The following is a 19858-nucleotide window of genomic DNA, read 5'->3' on the forward strand; positions in this document are numbered from 1 at the left end:
AAACAGGGTAAGGGAAGGCAGAAAGTTCACTATTCCATCACATGGACACGGAGTTGAACAGAACTCAATGTCAAGCAATGGCGCAATGGGGGATCCGTAATGAAACGGTATAAGGAAACTTGACGTATTCGTCGACGAGATGGACATGGTTGTCAGCATCAGCTGGCAGACCTGTTGTTCATGGGACCGCTGAAGAAGCATTGTGAAACACGTGAATCTTCTACGTCCCTCTCAGCAGAAATGCCACGGACCGAGTTACAATGGGACGGAACTAAACAAGGCCTAGCCATTGCCCAATTTTGACCCAGACAGAGAGTGACGGCGTCTTGGGGATTTAAACTTGATGCCAATACGAGAACACTGAAAACAGGCAAGTCAGTGGGGATTAACGGGGCCAACGGATGATCTGGCGTAGCACGTGCCTGGGACTAGGGCAAAAGTGTAAAATCGAGGACCCCAAATTGCAAATCAATGAACTGCATATAAATCTATTTGAGTTAGAAAGCCAAGTAAGGTCGTTGAAGATTAACCATCGATCCTTGCTGACGCACTGCCCAACCGAGAGTTTTCGGAGAAGAAACGGATATCAGGTCTTTAGTGCTCCCGCAGTATATATCACTGGGATCATTGATTGCTTGAGGATCAACGAGGCCGTTATCATATCCTCAAAATGGTTTAGAGTCCCCAAAGTACGGCTACATAAAAATACCACTTACAAAAGCGTTGTTCCAGTTATAGATGATACATTGCTTAGATCAATAATTATACACCCCGCAAACGAATGTAGCCACGTTTCCTGGGACCTTTGCGCCCAATACAAGGTTAGAGTGTATTTGCAATTCCAGCGGATGACGTAGAAGATAATGATACTTACTACAAGAACATCCAGAAGGTAAAAGCTACCAGAATCAGGTCAAACCAGGCTAAGAGTAGCGATTGGATTGGTTTGGTGAGTGATTAAGAACACGGTGGTTTGGAATCAGGTTGATGCCATGAACTTTTCGATCGCACATCTCTTGGCTCGAGCGGCCTCAATGAGTCACCCTGTCACAATTGATACCGTAAAGTATGAGATCCCCGTGTGTAGTCATATCCTATGACATCGCCGCTAGAGATGGAGAGAAGACACATCGCCGCATGAAGGAGAAAGTCAAAATGTGTCTCGTGATTCGCGGTATTTGAACCTGCTGATTGGCTTGGTTACTGAAAAGCCTGGGCATAGAAGATAGACCACTTTCATTCCACATGCTAGACAGCACGAGACAAAAATTTGTACATCTCCGAGGAAGCGCATCTCGTGACGGGTTGGAATCGGCTGTGGAGCAATGTACGCATTTGTGGAAAGCTGCGACGGTTTAGTATGAGCCATACTGGCATATACTGTGTAGTCTGGATCTAATGTCAATTCGTAACCTCGCAGATGCAAAGAGGTTTTTCTGCCAGCAAAGCATGAGCGCATATCCTCTAGTCCTTAAGTTGTGTTGCACTCACCACAATTTCATGTCACGTGACAGATGAAGTGATAATTTTTTTTACCTTTGCTATCGCGCTTCCGGAGAGCACGGTATGTGAAATAGACGGTCAGCAAGGGCCTTCCTGTACAGTGCAACACGTTTTTCCAACGCGTCCCTGAACGCGCCTGGAACATAAATCTTCCTTATAAGGTGAACGGGTGACTATCTGCAGGCTCAAATAGTGCCGAATGGAATGAAATGAAATGGAATAAGTAGAGCCGAATTTGCAAAACAATGTTGTGTACATGCGATGATATGGAAAGCGGGAGTGATCAGCTTCGTATCAGCTTCGCTAAGCGTGTTTGTTTGGCTTTTACCTGTCAGACCCCCAACCACTGCTTGAGAGAGACTTAATATTAATGTTTCTAGTGATATATTCAAGATGTATTGCTTGTCAAATTGTGAGTCCTCCAATGGTTACCGATAGTAACTCAGGTGCTGATCGTACCTTAATGCAATGACAGCGCAATCTGTGACGGAATTCAAAACAACTCGAACGTTCAAGTTGACGAGTGCAGGATCGTGCTCCCAACATTATGACTGATCGTTCTCGGCGCACCAACCAGCATAAGCCATGTCGTGAGTGTTAAGCCTGAATCACTGCCAGTTTCACTTATTTTTGAGCGAGCATAGCTCCTGCCAGGGAAATACAAGATCCGGCTCAGTTTTATTTCAAGCTCAACATGAGTGATGTTGACATCGTGCACCACCTCAAAGACCATTATGACCAGGAGGAATATGGACTCAGGTTCGTGTCTTACATATGTCCAGTGCAACTACTTCAACTAATTTATCATGCTAGCGTTGTCAGCTTTCGTCGGATGCGAAATAGCTGGGGCTGGAAACGGACCAGGCAACAACAACATACTCTCGAGTCCATCGAACAGCATGTCCGGGAGATTCGACAACGATTTCCCCACCGAGGTGCCGAGGCCATCAGACGAGACCTGCGCCAGCAGTTCAGCTTTCACGTACCCCGGTGAGTTGCTGTCTACTTGCTAGTACTGTTCACTATAAATCGATGTTTGAACAGCGAACTGATCGCCAAGCTTCTCAAGATCACAGAGCCAACTGCTGTGGAAGCTAGGCGTCGTGGACGTCTCAAACGGAGGCGTTTTTGGTGTGCGGGGGTTAATGATGTCTGGCCCCAAGACCAGCACGACAAATGGCTGCGCTTTGGGTTATGGCTGCATATCAGCCTCGATCCATTCACCGGCTGGATTAATTGGCTGAAAGTTTGGTGGACCAACAAGAATCCACGCCTTATTGCTAGATACTACCTTGACTGTTGCCGAAAACTCGGAGGTATGTCACCAAGCCCCTCACATTGATCGGACATTGATCATGTCATTTTTTTTTTGTGATCTCAGCTGTACCTTTGATCACTCAGAGCGATCCAGGCTCCGAAAATTTTGCTGTTGCCAACGCACAAACAATGATTCGACACCGCCTAGATCCAGCACTCAACGGAACACTTCAGCACCGCTGGATGCGAAAGCACCAGAACATCAAGCCCGAAATCATGTGGTCTGTGCTTCGCAGGGACTTTGCTCCAGGTTTCGAGAATATCCTGGAGGAAGGTGTCACTAGGGGACTATATGACATTCACAACACGCTGCAAAAGTATGCATCACTTCCTTGCATATGTATTCACTGACAATCTCCATCTACTATCTACTAGCTACGTGTTCCGCTGGCTTGCAATTCCATGGCTCCAGGCTGAGCTTGATGCATGGGCTCATCGTAGAAACCATAACGCTCCCCGCAGGGACAAAAATAAGATTCTTCCTCACGGCATTCCAGCAATCATTCGTGCGAAACCTCACGAATTCAATTCACTTGACTTCAAAGTAAGTATGTCGTCCATGACTGCAGCTCAACACTACTTACTCTTCTCAAGGTTCCAGTGCCAAGTGCGCTCTTTGATGAGGTCGAAGCAATTTATGCTCCCTCTGATCATCCTGTCTTCGATCTTGTCCCACCTTCATTCGAGCAACGCGCACAATATCTCTATACCTCACTCGGCAACCCGCAAGTGTCGTCGGATTCATTCTGGAATGTATATCAGATGTTACTGGCGCAGTTCCTCGCAATTGAAGGTGAAGATGACCTGACAGTCCTGCTTTCGCAGGGAGTTACGGAACCTGAAGATGATGATGTTCTATTGCTTCCGAGCTTGCAGGACCTCCCTCGAAATGCTGGCTTAGTAGGACCTGCTGGCTATCAGTATATGGGAGGCATGGTGAACCCGCCAACACAAGCACTTCACGGTGTTCAGGACTGGGGATCACAAGGGGAGGATCAGGATGATGAAGATCAACCAGAGTTCGCAGAGTTCACGGATTCTGAGTCTGAGTCTGACAGCGGAAGAGACTGTAGCAGAAATGCCTAGATATACTTTTGGTAATACATTAAGGTTGTCGGCATCTCTCCACTGTAGTGCTGCTGCTGTTGAAGTGAGTCCAACTCGAGCTAAATTCGGTTCCTCAAAAATGACCAACAGCAACACTCCTCCACTGGAATGGAGCCCGCTCCCACGGAAGCTTTAAACTCCGCTGGGAGTGGTGTCACGGTCCTAGACTGGCGAAAAGACTTAGTACCATCTATGTACATGTATGAACGTATGACTTGTTCAAAAAGAGTAGCCTGCATCGGGGGGGCAGTAGTATTTGGTACGTCAGAAGTGGTTGGATCAGTAATCAGAGCAGATAGTGATATGGGGGGGATTATCCGCAGTAGTGCCTTGAACGTGCGAAGAGTGAGAAAGGGTAAGTTTGGTTGGGATATGGGAATAGCTTGTGCTTGAAGTGCACGGCGAAGTGCACTAACATCCGGAGATACTGCAGCATCCAAAGTCCGAGGCTTCCGAGGGGGCGTGGATGGGACAGGAGGCTGTGTGTGATGCTAATGAGCATAAGGCTGGTACTAGAGTTCGAAAGAATGACTGACCAATGATAATTTGCGCTTGACAGGGTGAGGCGAACATTGGGCACCATTTTGCAAATTTTTTGATGGGGACACCACAGATAGTACTAATGCAGGACTTGAAAGATGTTGGATGTCAGATGAACTTGCCGCTGTTGCGTGAGGTGTATCCTGGTTTATGTATTCTGTCAGTCATGCAAGGTACCAATAGTCCATGTTGAAAACGAACATCACGAGACTTGGACTCAGCTACTTCCTCACCATTTCGCCTTTGCTCAGCGGCAAGGAACTTCGTATGTGGAATAATGAGGTGAAGTTCGATCCCCTTGCCAGCGTTGAACTGCTGCTTCGTGTTCCTGGTCTTGAGGAAGTGGGATGCTATGGCATTGATGTCTTCTCCAGATGGACGGGGAAGAATCTCCTCGAAACTACTAACAAGACGCAAACGTGCCTCTTCAAACGTAAAAGTAAGACCCATGGACCACTTGATGAACATGGGAAGTAGGGTGAGGTACACCGAAGTTTTAAGGTCATTGGCACCAATGCGGTAAGGGATGTTGCTGATCGACTCGACTATATCCTATAGAAGATTCAGCAAAGTTGGTGAAGTTGAATTCAGAATTGTAGAGAGCAACACTTACAGATATCAGAGTTGGTTTTTTAGCCCGTGGAATCATCACTGCAAGGTATGCCTTGACGCATACCACTTCGGGAACACTCAAAGCATAGGCCTGTCGAGCAAGCTGGTCTCGCATCTCTTCATAAATTTTATGCGCATCTTGATAACCAGGCTTGAGTGGCAGAGTTCGAAGAAGGTCTGAGTACACAATAAACTGAGCATCCCGACCATAAATAGATATGTTGGGCCCTAATGGATTTGCACGGCGGATGTCTGAGGGGCCAGGAGCTGCAGGCCAGTTGGGTAAAGGAACAAATTGATGATTTGCTGAGGCGCGCCTCGGGTGAATGGGACCTGGGATGAATGCAGGTGGAGGCATCCCACATGATACACTAAGCCCCACTGCACGAACAGGAAGTTGGGATTCTACAAAAATAAATGAAGGTTTGTATTCAATATAAAATGCAACTGTACTGGGCGACTCACTTCCACGCTGCGCCTCTGCAGTCTGCTTGTGAACTGCAGCACCATCATATTTGGACTGGCCGAAACCATGCTTCGAGGTATTTGGAATTACTAAAGAAAATTATTGTCAGACTGTAATGTGACAAAGTCTGCACACCGAGCAATTATTTTACCTGCATCACTTATTTTCTTGGTAGTGAACTTGGAGCGCTGGTATCGGCTGCATTTTTCACAAAGCCATTTACCAGGCTTGCTCGGATCTTTGTGCTCAATATAGGTGATAGCAGGTACAGTGCCAGGATGACCGCTAAAACAGTTGGCATACTCGCAATAGTGCTGGTCAGCATTTGTGGTGAACTCTGCAGCATACATGATGATGGTGGATTTTTTGGGGGGTTTGGATTTAAATTTCTGAACCGTCAGATTCAAATATTAGTGCTACTAGAGGCTCGTCGAAGCAAGCAAGGGCCTTTGATATCACCATTTGATGCAAGTCTATGTGCGAGTGATGATTTCTCATGTCAAATTTGCAAGGCAAGAGATCTTAGGCACCACGTCAATACAATGTCTTAACCTCATTCTGTACGCACAGCCACATTTATGAGTGTAGTCGGTAAATTCTTCATCGCGTTCAGTGGGTGATTGGGGGTCTGGCAGGAGAAGAGCCAAACAAATGCCTTTTTAGTCCAGCTGATCACTCTCGCCGAAGCTGATCACTCCCGCTTTCCATACGATGATGGATGATAGATGATGCAATGGTCTACCAAAAGTGAGTGCCATTTCGATTTCCAATGAGTCAGATAGCAGCGTCATTTCATCCGAGCACTGACAGAATGGACCGCTGTTCTCATACCTTCAAACAACAGCCTCGATTGCGATAGATGTGAAACCAAATGAGAAAATCATGATGAGGACCCACATTGGGTAGAGAACAAGGGTGCAAATAAGAACACGCGTTGGGCGCGGCACATTTGTGTGCATGTGCAGATTTCGGTTCTTCAGCAGCTTATCATGCTATCGCAGCCATCACCGATTGCAGCTGATGGCAGCCACACATAAGTGAATTAGCCAAAGTTACTGTAACGAAAAGTAAATAACTTTTGGGAATATCACGGATTAGGTACGCACAATCACGACGACTAAAGCAAAGCCTCCCTAGGATGATACCATCCCTTTGTTTAATCATCCTTATGACTTCGTCTAGCGCGTTCGAACGTTTTCCTATTTTTCCCGAGTACGCGATCAGCTTTGGTACTGACTATTGGAAGCGAGTAAAGCTGGTACTGAGCAGAAGTCGGAGGGAGTTGTGGTTTCCAGAAATGCTTGTGAAAAGAATATGACTTTTCAAACCACAAAACATGATTTTGTCGTAGCCATCTCAAATTGCGGGTTATTTTAGGGGAAACTCCTTGCGATATCGCTGCGGTTTAAAAGTGTATGATCGACTGCAAATGACAGGGCACGAAACAGTCGGAACTTAACATGAGATCAGTGAACCCCTATATTGTAACTATATGACATGAATAAGACTTACCCGGGTACCCACCCGGGCACCACCCGCGGTCGGGCGTACCTGTGCTTGGCCCACCCGCACGAGTACGGGTACGAGGACCTGCAAAACTTGGGTACCCACGGGTAGAAAACCCAAAAGTGTGACAGTGCTTCATCAATAGATTATCGATGGATTATCCTTCTAAATTCTACGTGATGTCAACCGCAGTGTCTCAGATTTATTATGCATATTGCTTACCGTCTCCGGTGTCCACGTAGTATGGGTGGCACAGCTCATAAGTCGCGAGACTTGCAAATATCGCGAGTTTGCAACGCACTGGCATCGATTCCCCCATGTCGGCCTGTGACACCCGTCCAAGCACACCATTGGGCGATGTTTTCGAGTCACCGGCCAAGAACACGCACAGTCGTAATCAATTGTGTCGAGAACAAAATTTGCATTGGTACATCGGTTGACGACCGCCGAGCCACACGAATGAAGATTTTCGTCTGCACAGTCCATTCAAAGGTGCGTGCTGCAATACAAGAATGGATAGCTGAATGACAAGTTCAACGCGGTGGCAGTTAATGCAGATACGACGGGAACTCGCTTGCAGGTCGATATTCAAAAAGTCGAGTTTTGGTTGCTCCATGCTCATATCGCCGCGCGAAATGCGAGGATCGCTGTGATAGTCCATAATACAATGCGGAATGGCTGCGTTCGGGAAAGAAAAGCTGTGTCGAAGTGATATATAAATGGTGGAAGTCCACCTGAAACGAAGTTGGCCGTTGTGAGTGATACCATAGCCGTGAGGAGACGTAGGTGGTCTCATATTGGCTCTCGATCGATGGAGGGAACCGGATAACTGGACTGCGTCCATTGTTTGTATGTTTATAAGTAGGTTGTACATCTGTCATGGGAACTGCAAAAGCCCAATTATATGCGGGGCGATGGTTGGTGATGGAGCACATACTAGAAATGTGTCACGACAATGTAAAGAGATGACAGCCAGTAGGTGCTTACTAGTAAGAGTATATATCATGATGTCACCAGAACGCAATTTAACCTGTAAAATTTAGAAAGAGCTCTATCAAGATCTACGCCATGTGACAGACGTGTACAGGACATAGCCTAGCGAGAATATGTGATTGCGGGAGGCCGACATCGCAGACAGAAATGGACGATGTTGTGTCGCCTTTATCACGAACGTGCTTGATGCATGTCAACTCTGGTGAGTGCATCAGTTGCTACAAAACGTCAAGTTCTTATATATCGTACATCACGGTCTCGTAGACCTCGTATAATAGAGGCATTGACAGCAACAACCCTTATACTGTCATCTCGTCTAGCGTACATGTGTCCGAACACATGAAGCACTTGGGCAATGGGGACCGTCTCCTACATGCGAACGGGAGAAAACGAATGACGTGGCAGTTATCGGCTGAGACGACTATACAGCTTCAAGGCTAGATAAAGACTAGGATTCAACTTGAACAGCTGCCATGACTAGCTAGGAGCCAGACATGCTCGTTTGATTGAAGGTTCAACGTTCAGCTCACGCCCGTTTTGCTACGGCGCTGGCTTACTAAGTGAGATATTATTATTATTATTTACATAATTTACCACCTGACGTAACTGCGCAAGTGAAGAAGTTCGTCCACTAATTTGTCTCCGAGTCTTATAACTGACTCAGTCACTCCTCTGCCATTAGCGAGATCTAAACCTCGCATATTGCGAGCAGAAAGCTGTATCATCCCCAGAAAACGATCTGTCCTCGCATTATACTTTTATGAGACCAGGGAAATTTCACACTTCTCATTGAGTCGTCGATCAGGTATATAACCCTGTGATAGGCTCCCCTGGCAAGTCTAGTTTATGGTTGTTAGACCTCAGGTCTACCCCTTTCTGAATCGAGAGGTTTCTACGCAAGTATAGTTCGCTCGAAACGATAAGTTAGCCAGTGCCAGCTTCACCCATGTCAGACGGTCAGGCGCAGAGGTGAGTTAATTCTAGCCCTCAAGCAATTCGATTCTGCACTTCTATCATTGAATCTCTGTTTAGTCTGCGCGAACCCATCCCTCCAACACCTTCAAGGCTCCTTGCAGACCGCACTGTAGTCCTTCAGAAGTATCCACTTCGAAGACCCATGTCATGGCGGCATTCTCTCGTTTCTCGACCTCTGCTCCATCGAATGTTCCCACTCCTTTCTCCTTCGTCTAGTGATACACCTTCCGCATCTTTCTATCGCCTTTATCAGTTTTTTGTCATAGACTGGACAGTCCAGTTCCGCAACGAGCTCGAATACTTCTGGACGCGATCTGAGCCCGCATGGGCACTCTCGGCCCTCCCCGACCCATACCCTACTGATAAACCCAATACAGGCTCTGCTTCCAACTCAGACGAGGCATTGCAATACGCCATTATGGCTGGACTATGTTACATCATGGAGAAAGCATACAACCGCCTCATTATGAGAGGACTACCTCGTGACGCACCTCCCATCGTGGATGACTTTGAAGAGCTACAGGCACGCCCAAAACACCCCGAGAGTGTCCCAGCGTGGGCAGAAGCGGTCGTTCCGCTTGGTGAGGTGATGGATATTCCTGACTCGGAGGGAAGTGTGCCTACGGATGAGGATGCTGATGAAGATTTTTTGCGCTTTGGAGTCCGGGTTGCTACGCCTCATTGGGTTTTTGTCTGAACGGTGATCACTGCTTTGGATACGTTCACGTCCTTATCGACACGTCCTGATGTCTATCCTTTACGATACAGCAGGACTTACATTTCGTTGCGTTGCAGTATATATCTCGCAAAGCTCAGTCATCAAAAATAAACTTTGCATAGATTTGGTGCTGTCAGTTCAGCTGGGGTTTGGCTAGGGTGGCATCGACGACGTAAAATGTCGGATGCAGTGACTCGTAGACCTATAGGAAGATGATGATCGCAAGGAGACTGGATCAATGAAGGACATGCTACTTTGACATTTGCCATGAAACGCAGGAAAAGGAAGTGATGAACCAGTCGTTAGATGGTACACCTGGGAGAGAGGAACTGGATCGGATGGAGGAGGCAGGCTCAGTAGACCCTCAGATTGCCTCTGGAGGACACCATCGACTTCTCACCGCCGAGATCAGAGAAGAATACGAACTTATCGAATCGCCTGCCCTTTTTCTACGGACTCCGAGTCGCTACGATATTTTCGTTTTCGGTGTAATTTTGTCGGCAGTCCACACACCAGCACCCAATCTTCAATTAGCACTCACTCAAGCTCAGAAAGATCAAGGGTCATAGAACTAATCGCCGAAAGATGTTATGTAGCATGTCTGCTGATTTCTGTTGAGTGAATGAATAGCGACTGGACTTCTTTCGAGACAATAGTACAACACGAAATAAAAGTCAATCCCTTGTATTTAATCATCTACATTTCGAGCACACCTCACAGCTGCGCGCCACATCAGAGAGATTATATATAAAAATGCATAGACAAAGCACGAGTGACAAGGAGAAGGAGCAAAGTGGAAAATGGAAACTATAAACGATATCGAGCATGGCCCATTGAGATTACAATGTCGTATACTTCCACGTAGCTTGCATCAATATCGTTCCAATATTGACGACGTACGTAACAAGCCAGAGTGCAGTTACTATGCGGTAGATCGTGCTGTGGGAGCAAAAGCCCGCTATCAACATCGCTGGGGGTGAAATACATGAGAGACCAGAGAGAGCCTCGAATGATGGAACAACTCACCAAAGATAAAACAATGCAGGGACCAGGCGACGAAGAATATGGGCGTGACTATTGACAACAGGTAGGAAAAGACGAAGTAGCCGCCCGGCTTGAGTTGCTGACCATATTTAGGTCAGGTTGTGTAGCCAGTATGACGAGAATAAACTTACTTCTTGAGTCCACTTCCGATCAGTGTGTAGCCAGCGTATCATACTTGAGCCGGATGTCAATATCGCCATCATAGCGAGCATGAGCGATATAAAGAGCAGACAATAGGAAGCGGGTGACGTGTAGTTAAAGTATGACACAGGAGAGCCCGTACTGACGAAAACAACACTTGTAGCGAGGAGGACAGTTGCCTTTTTGGAGTATGTTAATATGGGCTTGAGCTCGCATGGAGTTGGACAGCTTACTGTGGTGATGGTGCTGGCCAGAATAGAGCATGACCTACTCCTAATGGTTTCGAAGGCTTGGTCTGATTGCAGCGACTTCCAATGATTATCAAAGTCTGGGCGTCCAAGTGCCAAAAAACAGAGTACCCTCGTTAAAAGGGACGTGCGACGGAGGGCTTCGGGGAGGGGTTGTTCTTCGGCGAGTGCTGTTTGGTCAGTAGTCACATAAAGCTGTAAAGGCCAGGTTCAGTCATAGTACGAAAGAACTCCCATGTTTTCGGAGGATACCTTAGCGGAATAGGACGGAACCATGGCGTTAAGAACAGTGCAGATGGATAAATAGGCTTCCCATACTGACAAGGAGATGCTAACACATATTATATATGATGGAAGGGGGAACACAGCACCGGTAAGCAGCTAAGCCGCTAGTAAGGGCAGTTGAGCTTGAAGTGATTACTAGACACCTGTCTATGAGACGCGCGAGCATGATTAATGTGTTTAGGTGGGTTTGCATCAAGTTTGCATCGCCCCCTTGATAAAGTTGTAGCGCGCTGCGCGTGAGAACTTTGGAAGTATATAAATTACTCCCAGTATGCCATAATCGCGTTCATAGCATACTGGTACAGATTTGAGGCAATCAATATATATAACGATGTTAACTTGCAGCATGAGCTTGTAGTGAAATCGTGTCCCCATCGTTATATATGAGTATTCTCATTTATGGTTTGTATTATATCGCTAGTCAAGCTTTCAAGACTTTCTCCTGGGAAATGGGCGTCAAGCATTGGAGTGGGGAAACTTTGTTCAAAGTTTCATCATCACCTTGTGGTACGTTCACCGCCACGAGCTCCTTAATCACTAAACTACTAAATACTAATCCTCCCAGTCCGAGCAATTGTAATATTCATATCATATTACCATCAGCGCAGCTGCCGCTCAAAGATGTTACGTTTTTTATGTAAGGTCGAGTGCATCAGCAGAGCTTTTCTCGAGTCACAGCAGCGCATTATACTATATATATAGTAAAGGTTGCTTTGCTGTAGAAGTGACGCACAGCGAGAGAGAGCCTTCCTAAATTAAACCAAGATCATTGGACACATCCTTCGGCGTTGAAGCGCTCAGTTTTGCTGTAGCAATTGTTCAGCAAGTCAATCAAAATGCCGTTCCAGTACGAAAATAGTGTCACTCTGGACGAACACATCGGGTATGACACGGGTGAGGCCGAAACGGTCTAGACTTTTGTTGTTTGCGACGAATGTCGTGTTCCAAGCTTGTCTTGTAATGAGCCCCATTGAAACACTTTTCTCTTGGCCCACGATAGATATATGACTGTAACGAATCACAATGGACTTGACAGCGAGCGAGTCTCCATATAGTTCGATGTAAGCAGAGCGCCGCATGAGGGATTCCTAGATCCAAACTTGCTCCGAGTCCGAGCGCCTACTCCGAGTCGATCCTACGCAGTGAGTGCGCACAAGGTTAGAAGGATACATAAGTACAAGTACATTGCTCACAACTAATGAACTTGAAGTAGATGCCCATTAAATTCTCGCACTATGACCAGATCAATCGGCCCGCACACCAGCACCTAATCTTCAAAATTCACCCACCCAAGCTCAGAAAGATCAGGAGTCATAGAAGTTATCAGCAGAACCGACTCAACATGTCAACATGTCAATTTCTGTTGAGTGAATGCATAGTGACTGGCTTCTTTCGAGACAACGATACAACATAAAATAAAAGTTAAGGGATTGTAGCAGTCACAGAAAGGGTTAACGTTCAGATGTTGTTCAGCCGCGTTCGCAGAAGGCCGAAGATATGGAAAGCCGGACACTCGTGCTCAAATCTCAACGAAAAATTACTAAATACGGTCGTGTCTTCTGCGAGACCACGAACACCGCTATCGCTAATAAGCAACAAAGCGACTGCAATAATCAATTGAAAAATTAGGATTGGTGTTTGTAGTCCATGGTATACTGCTACAACGAAGCCTTACAAAAAATAAACCAATGCAAGTCACCACTCATCTGGCACGTCCGAGTCATCGCCATCTGAGAAATCCCAAACAACCAAACCTGCATGATCCAATCCTACAGCATCTTCGTCAATGCCTAGCGTGATTTCAGGCTCGTCATCACGGGCGAGACTCTCCAACTGATGCAAATTCTCATCAACTGTGTAGATATTAGTCTCGCTGTGTTGTTTGCATCAAAATATAAAACCGGCGTACCAAGACCGAGACCGCCACCCACCCCACCCATGTAGTAGGCACCACTTCCATCTTCACGATCGGGCAAGTCTCGATGGCTCTCTAAAAGCGGCAAAGCCGTTGAATCCTCCTCCGCCTCATCTAACAATTCAATGTGAGGTGGTATCATCTCGTCATTGACCTGCACCACATCAAGTAAGTGCAGGTATACATCCCAAACGGTCTCCCTTTTGACTAATGGGCGTCCAAGCTCTGTGTAACAATGTTCCATGAACTCGGCGAATGGTTTTGGAACGAGGTCGAAGACAATATGGGAAGAATCGATATAGATATCATGGACGTGGTCTAGCGCTTCACGTTCAACTTTGATCTGGAAAAAAAAATGGTAAGAACAAGAACACGTTGCAGAATGAGCAGGACTTGAATATCACTTACTTTGAAGTCCAAGACGCCAAAGTTCTCGGGCGATTGGTAGATAATGTCTGGTGCGCCATGGGGAAGGATCTTGTTCCGGTCCCGCCGTTTTCTAGTGTTATTCACTCGGTCCTGGTAAGCGTCTAGCTCCCGCTGTAACCAGGGTATAAAAACCCAGCGAAAAATCATCCTAAACAATTGCCAGTTAGTATTGATGTAAGGACGCACAAAAGGACGTACAATTGGAGAGTGTTGTTAGTATCATACCAACCAGACGTGACACCGCGGTCAAGTAGTGTCTCAAACCCAGGTGTGAAACGACGTCGCATCTGCGACCATGTTATCTCCGGCATTACGTTTTTCTTCGTCCTCATCCACCGGTGTTGTAGGCTACCCTGCAGGGCAGGATCATGCCACTGACGTAGCATGGTGTGAGCGTTAGCGATTCCATAGTTTTCTGACCCAGGGTCACTCTGGGTCACCATAGGCATGTCTGGTATGTAGAGGTAGTAGATCAGTGCTGTGTTAATAAGACTGAAAAAATGACTTACGTCCGAGTGTCTCGAGTGTGTCAAGATAATAACTAAGGATCAGCTGTGGGTTCCGGTTCGAGTGCCAGACTCTCATCCACATAATGCGCCCTGAGAATGGCTCGATGCCAGTATGGAGGCCAAGACCGTACCTCAACCACTTGTCGTGTTGATCAACGGCAAATAGATCATTCACGCCCGCAGCCCAAAACTGTTTCCTTCGAAGTCGATTGGCCTTGCGCTGGCGAACGAGCTCCGGCTCGTATTCGCGGAAGTAAGATATGACAATACTCCTGTGATACAATAGCCATCAATTAGGATACAGTGTTAGAAAGAGAATAAAAGCAAACATTACCTGGGTACACTCATGTCCCATTCATGAAACAATAAGCTTACAACTTCTCGTGCTCCGGCATGGGGATACATTGCGCGTAAATTGGTCATAGCGTCACGGATAGTCTCGATGCTATGATTTTGCTGGCGCGTTCTTTGAAGACCCATGCCTTCACGAATTCTGAGGAACTTTGTGAGCCTGAGCACGCCGTCAGAATATAGCTGCAATTGAAGGAGGAGGACTATACACTTACGCAAGACCATATTGTGAAGTATCGAAATGTTTCTGTAATTCGGCGACAATTTGCTTGTCCGTCTGACGTGCCTTCCAAAGGCGAAGGATGTGCGGTCGGATCACATCCAAAGGTGCTAATTGGATGCGAGTGGGAAGTGAATCAGTAGGGGTGAAATCAAAACAAAGGCGGGGTGGACGTACGAGTAGGCTTCCATTGGTTAGGCATTGACTTGAGTAGCACTGGTGATGGCGTAGCTACTGTCATGTCATTCACTGTATTTAAGACTCAGAGGCACTGTACATACTAGTAAGGATTGGGTCGGAGACACTAGGAACACCAGCAACACCAGCCGCACTACCCACGACCATTTTCTTGGCGTGAGCCCACTATGAGACTGCTCTGTCCAGGTTCAGTCGTCCGAGGACCTTACAACAGCTCTACTCACCATAAATCCACTGGCGGACGACATCCTGGGGGTTGTAGAGTCATATATAGAATGTGTCTTCTTGAATTGGTAAGACTTAACGCTATATGCAATGTACATTCTACTAATCTCTCTGCAGCACATCACTGCGCAGCGCAACTCTCTGCATGGTCCGTTAAATTTGTATATACAGAGTACTATAACTGATCTCTTCTCTGCAGTGCAATTTCCTCAGTTAGTATCTCTGCAGCTCTTGGTGGCACAACTTGCTGCCAGTGCAACTCTCTGCATCGCACCTTCTGCTATCTGCAGCTCGCGCTCCGTTTTATCCAGTGCATATTCCGGTGAACAATGTTCCGGAGCTCTCTGCAGTACACTGAGATTTTTGGTATGTTTTCTTATGCATATAAATCTAAATTATTAACTTGTTTTTGTTGTATTTAAGGCATGCGCTGGCGCAGTCTCACTCACTCACACCGTCCCTCTCATTCATATGGCTAACCCAAACGAGGTGGTCTGTCAATTTACGGAGGATGCATTTGCCACTGAAGATCGGGTCTGCGAGCGCCCAACTTGTCGTGCTCAGATTGCAAAGGGCCAACCTTGCTTTTACGTTGCTACAATGCAACCTGGCAGATCTGGGCGCAATGTGTGTGCGCCGTGCTATAGACGATATGAAATGAGGTCTGTAACATCCAAGAGACCCACCAGTGAGTTGATAGCCGCTTTCTCAACATTGTTTACTGATGTATTTATGTTAGCATCAACGCCGGCAGTTAATTCTCAGCATCTGTCAAGTGAACTAGTAAGGCCTGACCCTCAGATCATTCGGAAGTCAGTGAATGCTGCCCAACGTAAATGTAAGTCGCTTGCTCTTACTTGATGAACTCAATTTGACCATGGCCGACAGTAAGTGTGAATCCGCCACGCGTCGTTGCAATCACCGACTGGACGAATGGTACTATGGGCCCACCACCTGTCCCTTCACATTGCAGCCGTACAATTACTGGGCCTGATATCTCTATTCCTATGTCTTGGCAGGGGCCGGCAGCCTCACCTGTACCATCGCGGTTTACGGGTCCCATTGGGTATTCAGCTCGCCATCGATCGTATTCGACTGAGCATCAGAAATGGTCAAAACTTGCGTATGCTACTCCCGGTGGCGCAATGGCTGAAATGATTTCACTGGAGATCTCTGCTGTTCATGAAGCAGGGGGGCGTAAGAAAGCAAGAGGTATATTAATTGGGGTATGTCCTTTCCTGTGCACTCCCTTCAATACCTGGCTGAACCGGCACATTCCATTTAGAATATCTGCGAGGGCAAGAAGGATATTGACGCCCCAAGCCTCATCAGCTTGGCTTTGGAGACTGCTCTGCCGAAGCTACGTGCATTTAGCGGCGCCTTTTCTTGGCGCGATCATGAATTCATTGTGCAAGACTTAAAATGGGTTGATCTCGCGACGCACCAGCCATCAATCCCTTATTTCTACTCTCAGTGTCTTCAGCCTGCCCGCAAAGGTCCAACGAAGGCCCCGATATTCAAGACGAAACAATTTAGCCTTATGGTAGTTGTGCCAGAGGCTCAATGGACCGAATTTGAAGATTGGCAAGAAGCAAATGAATTGGTATGTTTATTTGTTGTATGATTGTTACCTATACTAACTTACACTGAATGGTACAGGCAATCAAACACTCAAGCCACCGTGCTAAGGGCAAGCACAGGGCACCACTGTTTGCCGACTCAGTGGAATCACACACGGATGACCCGCCATTTGACAACCCACCATTTGACAACCCACCGTTTGACAACCCACCGTTTGACAACCCACCTTTTGATGACCCCCCATTCGATTCTGAGTTAGCGCCGGCCGCTACTACCCCAGTCCCTTCACTCGCCAATGCACCAGTTACCACTGCCAGTGGTTCATCTATCAAGCGGACTCATGAACGTGCAATAAGTTCCACCTCTAGTAGCATTTCACCTCCTCGACCTCCTCGCAAAACGCCTCGTAATCCCTCTCCAGCACTTCTTTGCTCTCCTGATCGCAATGACCTCAAGACGGCCCTGCAGATTGGCGGAGGTGCCGATTTGGATATGCAGCAGGGTACGTCATCGTTTGCTGGTGTATGTGTTCAACATGCTCACCAAGATGTAAGTCTCTAAGTTTCAGACCAAAAACATTCATTTTTATGCAATCCCCACTCGACAACTCAACGACCTCTTGAGGTGTACTCGGTACCATGCATTTTCTGTGGACAATGCCGATTCATCAGTGGGCTATGTTATGGTTGACACGTCCCTCGAGGGACGCATTGGCATGGGCGGATTCAAAACTGCGCATGCCGGATGGTTGACATTGATGTTGCCTCCTACCTCAGGTCTTGGGTCCAGGGCACGCCATGACATTGTTGTGAAACGTCCATTCCAGAAGGTATATCCTAAAGGCATGCCGGCCAATATGGAGTTCAAAATTGGACGCTTTGCGCCCAAGGATGAGTCGGCCAAATTATTTAGGGAGGCAAACGTCCTATACTGGGCTAAGGCTCTGTTGGGTCTCGTCTACGACTTTATTGACCGTGCTGTGGCAGGTGTTACAATAACATTCAGAAAGGCCCCTATACTCATTTTCCTTTGCTTCTTAAACGGGCCGTCCGTACCACGCTTATCTCTTATCATGCCTATCTCTTATCTTGACTCTTATCTCGCCAAGCGGGCTGTCCGCCTCTCTTTTTGCTTCTATCTTGATAACGCATTTACAAGCTCCGCTTGAACACTGGTATATAAACCTACATACCTACAGTTGTATTCTCTACTTTAATCTACTGGGTTTTACCTGGAACATTGTCCTTCAGTAAGGTCTCCAACCTTGCTGTCTAAGAACCACTATTCTAAGGGAGTCAGCGACACTCGCCTTAGCCAGAACACTTGATCTCTCAATCGAGAGCAGATTTACGTCTATCCGGCATCCTGCCGATTGTCTACTCAGACAGAGATAGCTCGACTTATTCCAGTCGTAACAAAAGATTAAAGTCTTATTACCTGAACCGTTGCCATCTGCAATGAAACCGACACCACGACTTCGTTAACTCCCTTGATCGGAGCCTTGAACTTAGGAGCGCTACCAAACATTCCTCCTTTGAACACCATGACGACCCAGAACAAAGAAATAGAACTAAAGATCGGTTCCCCTCCCGAATTCGATGGAGACAGAGAAGAATCGAAGAGATTCATGATGAAATGTCATGCATACCTCGACATTAACGACAAAGTCTACGTTGATGATAAGAAGAAAATCATTCTTGTGTTATCCTACATGACGAAAGGAAACGCAGCAGCCTGGGCAGAAGACTTCATGGAAGCAGCCTTAGACCCCAAGAGGAAAGACACCTCTGGACAAATGATCGGCTACGGTACCTGGGCCAAATTCAAAAAGGACTTCGACGAAGCCTTTAAACCCATGGACCCCGCCGGAACTGCCATGATGAAGATATGAGGATTAGAGATGAAAGGAGATCTCCACACCTACATCTCCAACTACAAACTCCTCGCACACCGAGCAGGAATGACCGAACAAGCCCCCCTCATCGAATTCTTTCGACAAGGCCTAGACTACGGGCTTCAGGACAACCTGCACCGAACAGGTGAAACTCTCGATAACTTCGACACCGTTGTCAACTCTTGCATCAATCTCGATAACGCCTTCCAGAGATGGAAAGCCATCAAGAAGAAAGAAAGACCCCAGCAACAAAAGAAGAAGAACTTCGGAAATAGACACTACGTTCCAAAGAGGGACGACGATATGGAAGTCGACCGCATAAGCCGCCTCTCAGACGCAGAATTAAAGAAGCACCTCAAAGAAGGAAGATGTTTCAAATGTCACCAAGTAGGACACCGTGCCAACGACACCTCCTTCCACCCCAGAGAAAGAGGACAGATCAGAAGAAACAAAGAGGAAGAAAGTAGCAGCGACGACGAAGTCGAAAGTCGCGCTTCCTCCTCCAGGAACCCCATCAGAAGAAAGAAGGAGAGGAACGAAGAAGAAACTCCAAAGAGGAAAGCACCAGTCCGAAGAAAGACTATGAAAGAAAAAACCAAAGAAATCGAAGAAGAAGAAGACAGCGACTTCACTGAAGTAGAACGTCGCTTCGTGGAGATGGATTTTTAGAAAGGGACACTGCCTCGACGTCAGTAACTCCCGCTCATGTACGACTAATACGTTCTATCGGAACCAGAAATGAATTAAGAATTCCTGCATCCATTTTTTCCGATAAACGCGTACAAACCGTCGAAACATCCATGGTCATCGATTCCCGAGCATCCGGCACTTTTATCAGCGATACCTTTTGTAAAAGGCACAAAATAAGAACCCATAAACTCTCACGACCCTTCCCTGTTATCACCGCCGATGGATCAGACGCTCAGGGAGGACTAATCTCTCGTTATTGCGTACTCACGATCAAAATCGATCAATGAACTATGATCGGGAAATTCAACGTGGCAAGGCTAGCCAAACAAGACAAAATCCTCCTAGGATTCCCCTGGCTTGCTGCACTGAAACCCCAGATCGATTGGGAAGC

General features: G+C 46.9%; 7 protein-coding genes across 7 annotated transcripts; 4 read left to right on the forward strand and 3 right to left on the reverse strand.

The window, feature by feature from the left end:
- Positions 1–3190: 3190 nt before the first annotated feature.
- On the forward strand, positions 3191–3726 carry HD556DRAFT_1213380 (uncharacterized protein; the record flags this gene model as incomplete). Its single annotated transcript, XM_041296612.1, has 2 exons — positions 3191–3364; positions 3415–3726. Coding segments are annotated over 2 exons (486 nt in total), but the record flags the coding sequence as incomplete, so codon positions are not given.
- Positions 3727–3986: 260 nt separating this feature from the next.
- HD556DRAFT_1472808 (uncharacterized protein) lies at positions 3987–6364 on the reverse strand (the record flags this gene model as incomplete). The annotated part of the gene is made up of 6 exons (XM_041308473.1): positions 5697–6364; positions 5545–5634; positions 5081–5484; positions 4669–5019; positions 4464–4610; positions 3987–4406 (listed from the first exon to the last, which is right to left on the reverse strand). The coding sequence occupies exons 1-6, from the start codon at positions 5893–5895 to the stop codon at positions 3987–3989; spliced, it is 1611 nt and encodes a 536-aa protein (XP_041161245.1). The 5' UTR covers positions 5896–6364.
- Positions 6365–8990: 2626 nt separating this feature from the next.
- Positions 8991–9716, forward strand: HD556DRAFT_1431693 (uncharacterized protein; the record flags this gene model as incomplete). Its single annotated transcript, XM_041305039.1, has 2 exons — positions 8991–9013; positions 9077–9716. The coding sequence occupies 2 exons, from the start codon at positions 8991–8993 to the stop codon at positions 9714–9716; spliced, it is 663 nt and encodes a 220-aa protein (XP_041161246.1).
- Positions 9717–10316: 600 nt separating this feature from the next.
- HD556DRAFT_1365116 (uncharacterized protein) lies at positions 10317–10998 on the reverse strand. The gene is made up of 3 exons (XM_041302753.1): positions 10913–10998; positions 10764–10860; positions 10317–10707 (listed from the first exon to the last, which is right to left on the reverse strand). The coding sequence occupies exons 1-3, from the start codon at positions 10991–10993 to the stop codon at positions 10577–10579; spliced, it is 309 nt and encodes a 102-aa protein (XP_041161247.1). The 5' UTR covers positions 10994–10998; the 3' UTR covers positions 10317–10576.
- A 2090-nt stretch (positions 10999–13088) lies between these two features.
- On the reverse strand, positions 13089–14045 carry HD556DRAFT_385062 (uncharacterized protein). Its single transcript, XM_041310449.1, has 3 exons — positions 13998–14045; positions 13779–13947; positions 13089–13713 (listed from the first exon to the last, which is right to left on the reverse strand). The coding sequence occupies exons 2-3, from the start codon at positions 13944–13946 to the stop codon at positions 13246–13248; spliced, it is 636 nt and encodes a 211-aa protein (XP_041161248.1). The 5' UTR covers position 13947; positions 13998–14045; the 3' UTR covers positions 13089–13245.
- A 1768-nt stretch (positions 14046–15813) lies between these two features.
- HD556DRAFT_1307537 (uncharacterized protein) lies at positions 15814–17444 on the forward strand (the record flags this gene model as incomplete). The annotated part of the gene is made up of 6 exons (XM_041300033.1): positions 15814–15929; positions 15950–15990; positions 16042–16140; positions 16191–16528; positions 16588–16905; positions 16962–17444. 6 exons carry the CDS (start codon positions 15814–15816, stop codon positions 17442–17444), a joined length of 1395 nt encoding a protein of 464 aa, XP_041161249.1.
- Positions 17445–17592: 148 nt separating this feature from the next.
- HD556DRAFT_1201264 (uncharacterized protein) lies at positions 17593–17856 on the forward strand (the record flags this gene model as incomplete). Its single annotated transcript, XM_041296392.1, has 1 exon — positions 17593–17856. A coding segment is annotated over one exon (264 nt), but the record flags the coding sequence as incomplete, so codon positions are not given.
- Between the last annotated feature and the right edge of the window lie 2002 nt (positions 17857–19858).

Source organism: Suillus plorans (assembly GCF_016647745.1).
Source record: "Suillus plorans strain S12 chromosome Unknown HD556scaffold_22, whole genome shotgun sequence".
Classification (NCBI taxonomy): domain Eukaryota; kingdom Fungi; phylum Basidiomycota; class Agaricomycetes; order Boletales; family Suillaceae; genus Suillus; species Suillus plorans.